At 56.8% G+C, this 7901-nt stretch overlaps 1 protein-coding gene across 1 annotated transcript in view; it reads right to left on the bottom strand.

The window, feature by feature from the left end:
- Positions 1-1948: 1948 nt before the first annotated feature.
- Positions 1949-7901, bottom strand: part of TUFT1 (tuftelin 1) — a gene marked incomplete at its 5' end in the record, with an annotated part of 9241 nt that continues 3288 nt past the window's right edge. The window contains 8 exons of the mRNA XM_010182027.1: positions 1949-2003; positions 2294-2394; positions 3210-3293; positions 3771-3876; positions 4500-4594; positions 5352-5480; positions 7059-7187; positions 7794-7865. Coding sequence (XP_010180329.1) covers positions 1949-2003; positions 2294-2394; positions 3210-3293; positions 3771-3876; positions 4500-4594; positions 5352-5480; positions 7059-7187; positions 7794-7865 — 771 coding nt within the window. The remainder of the gene's footprint in view (positions 2004-2293; positions 2395-3209; positions 3294-3770; positions 3877-4499; positions 4595-5351; positions 5481-7058; positions 7188-7793; positions 7866-7901) is intronic.

The following is a 7901-nucleotide window of genomic DNA, read 5'->3' as shown; positions in this document are numbered from 1 at the left end:
GGTGGAGGAACTCTGCTTAAGGAGCAGAGAGGCACCTCTCACCCTGAGCCCAGCCGCTGTCCCCTCCAGGTGCTGGGGAGAGGCTGAGTGGACAGGGGAGCCATAAGGAGCTGTTCAATTCCAATCCAGAAGCAGCCAGCTGAGAATCACAGAATGGCTCGGTTGGAAAAGCCCTCTGAGATCATCACGTCCAACCGCTCCTGTCTACCCCCTAAACCATATCCCTAAGTACCTCATCTACCCGCTCCTTAAACACATCCAGGGATGGGGACTCCACCACCTCCCTGGGCAGCCTGGTCCAGCTTCTGACGACCCTCTCAGTACAGAACTTCCTCCTTATCTCTGACCTGAACCTCCCTTGGCACAGCTTGGTGCCGTTTCCCCTTGTTCTATCCCCCATCACCTGGGAGCAGAGCCCAGCACCCACCTCTCCACAAGCTCCCTTGAGGCAGTTGGAGGTGGGGATGAGGTCTCCCCTCAGCCTTCTCTTCTCCAGGCTAAACAAGCCCAGTTCCCTCAGCCGCTCCTCATCAGGCTTGTTCTCCAGAGCCCTCCCCATCCTTGTGGCTCTGCTCTGCACACGCTCCAGAATCTCCACATCCTTCTTCTAGTGAGGGGCCCACAACTGAACACAGCACTCGAGGTGCGGCCTCACCAGTGCCGAGTACAGGGGGATGATCACCTCCCTGGCCCTGCTGGTCACGCTGTTTTTAATACAGGCCAAGATGCCGTTGGCTTTCCTGGCCACGTGAGCCCCCGGCATTCGCCACCATGGCCTTGAACGCAGCATCAGCTCACTCCTGTGAGGCACAGGAAGAGGAGGGTGATGTTTGGTAGAGTTTAACACATCAGCAAGGAAAATAAGAGAAAAGGCGGCGTGCACAACTACCTCAAGAAGTAAGGAGCCCCACCAGCACAGCCCAAAACGCCGAATCCACCCCACTGTTGACATGGACTCAATCAACTGCAGGCAGGAGGATTAAGGCACGTGTGTATTTTTATATGAAGGTCAGTACAAATGCCCACGGCTTTCCTCTCGAAGTACCCAAATTCCTTTCCTGAGCAAGGGCTCGCACAAGACAGGTAATAACTGGCAAGCCCAGAGGAAGCTGGTTGGTATTTTCCAGTTCAAACATGGGACAGGCAGTCCTCAACTGTGCTCCCGTGGAGGTGGACAGCAGCAATCGTGCCTGTCACCACATCATTGGAAGACACCAATAATTTATTGAAATAAATACAGGTAACAAACCAAACAGCCTCTGGGTTTAAACACTACACGTAGGTCGGGTACAATTTCTCTACGCTCTTTGGAAAAGCACGGTGATACATTGATTTTTGGCCACGTGAGCCTTTGCCAAGTCCGGAGCAGCCAGATATGTGCTGGGGATCGGAGGTGGAGGCTCCCAACTTGTCACGCATTGGGCTTTGGTGTAGGAAGGAGTCCGGATTCAGGAGGATTTCTTTCTTCTTTGTGACAGTGAATCTTTGCTTGGTTTTCTAATTTATTTTTAAACCCCAAGTCCATGTTGGCAAACTGCAAGTTGAAGCGGGGGCTCTGTTCGGACGAGGCCCTTCAGAAGCAGAGGCTGCTCTCGCAGAGCAACCCCGGCAAACCCAGGATGGACCGGGGAAAGCGAGCCCGGCTCTCCAGCCAGAGAGCCACTGTGTCCACGCCAGGGCCGGCGGGTCCCAGCCTCCAAACTGGCATCCCTGTGACCTCAGGACCCAGTGGGGACAGCAATGCGGACGCTTCGCAAACCTCCTTCCTCTGCCAGGACCACCTCGGCTACGTCTGTCCTCGGCTGCCGCAGTTCTCCAGGGCACAGCCCCCCGCCGACAGCTCCGGGGAGACTCCGGGAGCACAGAGGCCAGAGGACGGCAGTCAAGCAGGGAAATCCAGTCAACGATAACAAGGGGAGAGTCTTCAGCTCGGACCGGCCCTCAAAACTCATGTTTCCACTACTCGAATGAGAGGCAGCGGCTTGGGGCCCGTCAGCCTTTTGCTGCAAGACAGAAAGGGTTTGTTCAGCCAGAGGAACTGGTTGGGGTTTGGGAGAGGGTCCTGCCCCAGCCCTGCTCCCCCCAAAACCGCCCACAGGAGTGCCCTCTGCCCCGCTGTACTCCCCTGAGGGAGGGATAGAGGAATGGAGACCTCTCTGCAGAGAGAAAATAACACAATGCATGTCCAGAAGAGCATCCCCGAGTCCAGCATCTCCCCCTAGGCAAGATGCGGACCTGCAGATGAAGCTGCTGAGCGGCCATGCAGGCTGAAGGGTGCGTGCTCCCCACGTACCTGCTCACGTACTCCGACTTCGAGCGTGCTCGGGAGCTGTGGCCGCCCCGACTGACTTGCTTCTCGATCAAGTGCTCTATGCGGTCGTGCATCTCCAGGTTCTGCAAGAGATGGGGCCGCCATTAGCAATGGGGAGCTGGGGATGGGCAGGTTGTGCTCACATCACAGAATCCCAGAATCCCAGAACGTGAGGGATTGGAAGGGACCTCCAAAGCTCATCCAGTCCAATCCCCCTGCCGGAGCAGGAACACCCAGATGAGGTTACACAGGAAGGCGTCCAGGCGGGTTTTGAATGTCTGCAGAGAAGGAGACTCCACAACCTCTCTGGGCAGCCTGGGCCAGGGCTCTGTCACCCTCACTGAGAAGTTTCTTCTCCAATTTCAGTGGAACATACACCGTCCCCACGCAGAAAGCAGCAAAAGAAGGCACCAAGGAAGGAAGAGAGTGGCAGAAGTGCCAGTGCAGGCTCAGTTTTTCTCCAAAAAAGGAGAGAGGTTTGACACTTGTTACAATCCTAGAGGCTGCAACGCAATTTTAATTTCTGACACGCACGCGCTCAGCTGCGGCTTTGTAAGGAAGGGTTTTGCTGCCAGAGAAATGTGCTTGATGAGATTATTTTGGACTCTGTGTGAGCTCACAGCTGCTCCAGCAGCCCCGGCTGCATCGGAAACTGTCGCACCAGCTCGGGGAAGCGGCACAGCCCTGGGGGCTGCAGAGGGGACATTTCCCTACGTGAAACAGGTGCCAATGCTGGGGAAGGGCTTTGCCACTGGCTGCTCTGCCCAGAGCAAAGCTCATCGCTGTGAGGGAGCCCAGCCACGATCCGTGGGCATGCACAAACCAGTCACACCAGGAGGCTTCAACTGAAGGGGAGCAGACCCCGTTCACCCCCCAAAACGGCCCCGCTAGGACGCACCTCAGCCTCCAAGTAAGCGACTCGCTCCTTGAGCTCCTGGATCACGGCGTCCTTGGCCTGGATCACCGTTTTGGAGTTCTGGAGCTGGAAGAGAAAAGTTCACGGCAGCTGAAAACCCCTCTCATGTATGGCCGGGCTGGGGAAACATCCAGGAAGGAGGGCGGCTCAGCCAGCACCCCTCTGCCTGTCAACAGCGTTTGTTAGCGCCAAGGTCTGCATAAAAACCAATCAGAAGTAAAAAGCCTCCAATTAAGTCTGAGGATTAAGCCCCAGGTGAAGGAGCCTCTGCTGACACAGTTGGAGATTTAACCCCTGCCTTCTCGCTCCGTTTATTACCCACCCCAGCCCAGGGCTGCTCACGCCGCAGCCCTTTGGGCTGTCACCCCGGGGTCAGTCCCCGCTGCAGGCCAGGGCTCTGGGCTGCCTTTGAACCTGTGTCCCTTTGGTTTGCCAAGCGACTCAGCCCCGCAAACCAGCGACTCTTTGCTGCCAAGCAGCTTGTTTTTTGGGGTTTTTTTTTTCCTCTTTTAAGTCCTCTCTGAGTCCTCCTGCTCCTCTCACCTGCTCGATCATCTGGCGGACTTTGCGCTGCTGGCTTTTCAGCATGTCGTCCAGGTGGTGAATCTTCTCCCGCAGCATGGCCACCTCCTTCTCCAGCTGGGCTGACCTGGGAAGAGAAGAGGACGAGAGTCCAGGCGCCATCAGATGCCTTCCCAGAACGGCAGCACCCACCCAGCTATGCCCAGAGCAGCTTTTTATCAGCCAGGTCTCCTCCACAGCCGTACAAGTCTTGAAATATTTTGGCTAGACAAGGTAAGGAGAGACAAGAGACAAAGCAGGAGCCACAGAGATGAGCAACCACAGGCTGCAGGGACACAAGAACAGCAGGAAGAGTCAGGCCACAAACAAGGCCTTCCAGAAACGAGCCATTGCCAATTAGCCCCCGGAGCACAAGGATACCGGCTGGGTGGAACAAATCCGACATCACGGGGAGAATCGGCTGCTCCGGAGGCTCCCCGGGACCTGCCCGGAGCTCCCAGCCCGCAGTGGTGCCGGTAGAGGTCCCCAGGCAGCCCCGGCTCCGGAGCTCCGGATCTCCTGGAGCAGGGCAAAACCGCGGGAGTTATTTGGAGATGAGTCAGCTCTGGGGAGTAGGGCGCTGTTTTGCAAGCCAGAGAGCGAGCCCGCCCTTCGCAGGAATGTGCAGTCATGCCCCAGCGAGCTGACACCCCGACCCAGCGGCGTGGGCTTGCTCCGGAGTTGGCAGCCGAGCCGGAGGCCAAGCCTCACCGGTCTTGTTCGGCAAGCTTGTCACCTTCCACGCTTCTCAGCCTCGCCAGCTCGGCTTCGCCTTCTTTCATCTTCAGCAGCAAGCTCCTGTGCTCCTGCAACAGAGCGAGAGGCCCAGTTACACGCACAGAAACAAGTCGCAACACATTGGCCTCCGCTGCGCAGCACCAGCCAACTACAAACACCCAGGGAGCCGGGCAGGCTTAGCGCGGCCTCCCCGCTCGATCTGCGGGTTGTTTTCACCAGCATTAAATTTACATGTGAGAGACAGACAAGGGCAGCCGCAGAGGTGACCGACAGCAGACGTCCCACTCCTTTACCCCCAGGATACAGGCAAGGCACCAACCCATCTCCTTCCCCGCTGTCGGGCTGGGGAAGGCGGTCCCAGCTCACTTCACGCAGCACTGTTAGATTTATGACTTTAATGTTATTATGATCAGCCCACAGCTAAGAAAAAATAAAATCATCAAGGCTGGAGGTTGTGTTAATGCCCCCACGAGAAGAAGAACCGGGTGGCTGTCTAGACTGTGCACTCGTCTCCAGGATACCTGCGAGAGTTCGCACAGACCGACCAGATCTTCTAGACCTGAGAAGTGCACGTCTAAATCAGCAGCAGCCCATTTGCAGCCGTTCCCAGCCCATGGCTTTGCCTGACGCTCTCAGGTTAAACCCGGTTGGGAAGTCAAACCCTCTGCATGGTGGGGATGCTGCAGCCAGTCCAAGACCCACTGCAGGGTCTGCACTGAGCACTGCCAAACTCATCACCACTGGGCCTTCCTGTTCCCTCCCACACAGCAGAGCAGACCCAGGCAGCTCCACTAACTCCACCAGCCCCTGCTTTAGGGCCGGTACCTTCTCCATCCCTGCCAGGAGTCTCTGCAGCTCATCCACCTCCACCTCCTTCTCCACCACGCTCTTCTCCGCTCTCCGCAGGGCAGAGCTCGCCTGCTCTGCTTCCTCCTGGTACTGCGAGATCGTCCTCTGCAAATGAGACGGAGACGCCTTTACCCAGACCCTTGCATGTCCAAACACCCGCACCACCACAGCCCTTCTCTCGAGCGACGTTTTGAAGCCGCACCGGTGCTCGAAGCCTTGGCAGGAGGATTTTGCTGAAGGCGGCCGGGCGTCTCAGCAAACAGCCCGACGTGCTTCAGAGAGAAGAGGTTCTTCAGAAAGCTCCCCAGCTTCAAAGCACTTCAAAGGAGCGAGCGCTTCAATGCTGTGGCAATAAAGGCTCCTCAAACGCAAGAGTTCCTTCTCAGGCTGTTTGCAGGCTCCTCTCGGGCCGTCTGCCCAAGGAACCAACCTCAGCAGCCAGCCCCATGCCTGCATCAATGGCTTGGGAGTCAAGAGGGGACAAGGGTGTCCCCATGGATCCTCACAACAGCTGGAGGGCAGCTCAAGAACATCTGGACAGCGCTGGCACAATCAACAGCTGCCAAAACACCCATTCCTGCCATGCCTCAGAGCCCGCAGTCAGCATCGCCGCTGACCAAAGACCCCAAAATGCCACCAAACCACGCGACTTCCTATGCACAAGCACAGGCGCCCTGGGGACACGAGCCACCGCTGCGCCGGAGGAAGCGGTCGCCACTCAAACCCACTTCCCCAGCAGCCACTGTCCCCTGTCCCCGCTGCGGGGAACCCCCCAGGGTTCCCAGGACCAGTTTGGTCTGTGGGACAGGATGCGAGCCGGGATGTCACCGCTGCCACCAGCGCTCAGAGCTGCGGGGTGACACAGTCAGGCCCTGCCCATCCGGGACATGAGCAGTCACTAGAAAACAAACCGAAGGGGACATTAATCACCAGGGCTGAGGGAGGGAGGAATGTGAACGTGGCAGCTTCGTCAGCACCGCTTGGCGGGCGAGGGGGCCCGTGCGATGGATTCGGGTGCCTCCCGGTCAGCTCACCCCTCTTGACACCAACAGCCCCATGGATGGAGGCTGAGCTCCAAAAGAGACCACAGCTCCATGGTTGGGAACTGCAGATTTGGTCTCCTCTCAAGCTGGCTGGGACGCCTTGGTGGTCCCCAGTCCCCAAAAACCAGCCCTTGTGCAGCAAACCTGGCTACGGTTGGAAAGGCTCGGCAGAGTTTAAGGGAGATCGTCTTCCAACCTGGCTGCCGCTTTTATTTTATGGGATTTTTGAACTGGGAAAGCGTTGATGCCTTCAGATTCATGGGCAGTCAGGGAGCCAGCTCTGGACTCCCTGGTGCATTTTACCAACGCACACCAATACCACTGCTCTGCAAGGAGAAACCCTAACGCCGTGCAGCTCCTCAGACTTCCAAACTGAAAAAATCCACCAAAATAAGATAAAACCCACGCTTTCCCAGCAGAGAAGTGCTCAGCGTAGTCACCTCAAAGGCTTTCTTTTCAAACTGATGGCGCTTTTCAGCTCTGGACTCCCTGGTGCATTTTACCAACGCACACCAATACCACTGCTCTGCAAGGAGAAACCCTAACGCCGTGCAGCTCCTCAGACTTCCAAACTGAAAAAATCCACCAAAATAAGATAAAACCCACGCTTTCCCAGCAGAGAAGTGCTCAGCGTAGTCACCTCAAAGGCTTTCTTTTCAAACTGATGGCGCTTTTCGGCCTCCTGCAGCTTTGTGAACAGCCTCTTTGCCGTCTGTCGGATCTTCTCCACGTCTTCACCTGAGCAGTCGTCCTCCTGCGGAGAGGACAACAGGGCAGGATGAGCCGTCGGGAGGTATCAAAGGAGCCCTCAACGCCCCAACGTGGGCAGCGCTGGTGACAAAGCCTGCGAACATCGCTTCTCAGCTTGAAAAAACGAAAGGCGCTCCTGTCCTCACCACCCACGCTCGAGCGGCAGCTTCCAGCCCTCCCGATAAGGCGCGCGGTGGCCTTTGGTTGCCACCCAAGCTCTGCTTGCAGGATGCCACCCTGAGCCACGCTTGGGCAACCTGAAACCCCGCAACGTGAGCCAGATCCGTGGCAACCCAGCCCAAAAGCCCAGCCCTGAGCATCTGCCCCAGCCAGGCAAAAGCTGAAGAGCTGGATAAATATTTACCCAGCTTCAGGTTCCTGTCAGCCCTTCTGCTACAAAGCTCTCGTGTGCAGAGGTTTAAAAAGCCCATTATGCACATTTTTATTGCTCTCATAGAGCCACACTCCGTTTCTGATCTGACCCTGATAAAAAGACTGGGGTTTGCTGCAGGAGCGCCTGATTGTGTGCTGAACAGGCTCGGAGTTACCTGCTGGGAGGAAAATATCAGACTAAAACCCTGGATTTCTTTCTGGAGAGCTGAAATCCCCCTCTTTAACTCCATACCTGGTCCTCCCAGGAATCGGCACGCAGCCTCTCGGGGTACAACCAGCTCCCGTTCTGCCTCTCCAGCACCACCTAAACAAAGGACAGACGGACAGGGATGTGACGCCG

This window comes from Mesitornis unicolor, unplaced genomic scaffold (genome assembly GCF_000695765.1).
Source record: "Mesitornis unicolor isolate BGI_N332 unplaced genomic scaffold, ASM69576v1 scaffold30323, whole genome shotgun sequence".
In the NCBI taxonomy this organism is placed as follows: domain Eukaryota; kingdom Metazoa; phylum Chordata; class Aves; order Mesitornithiformes; family Mesitornithidae; genus Mesitornis; species Mesitornis unicolor.
Note: the sequence above shows the minus strand (reverse complement) of the source record. Positions and strands in the feature narration are given on the sequence as shown.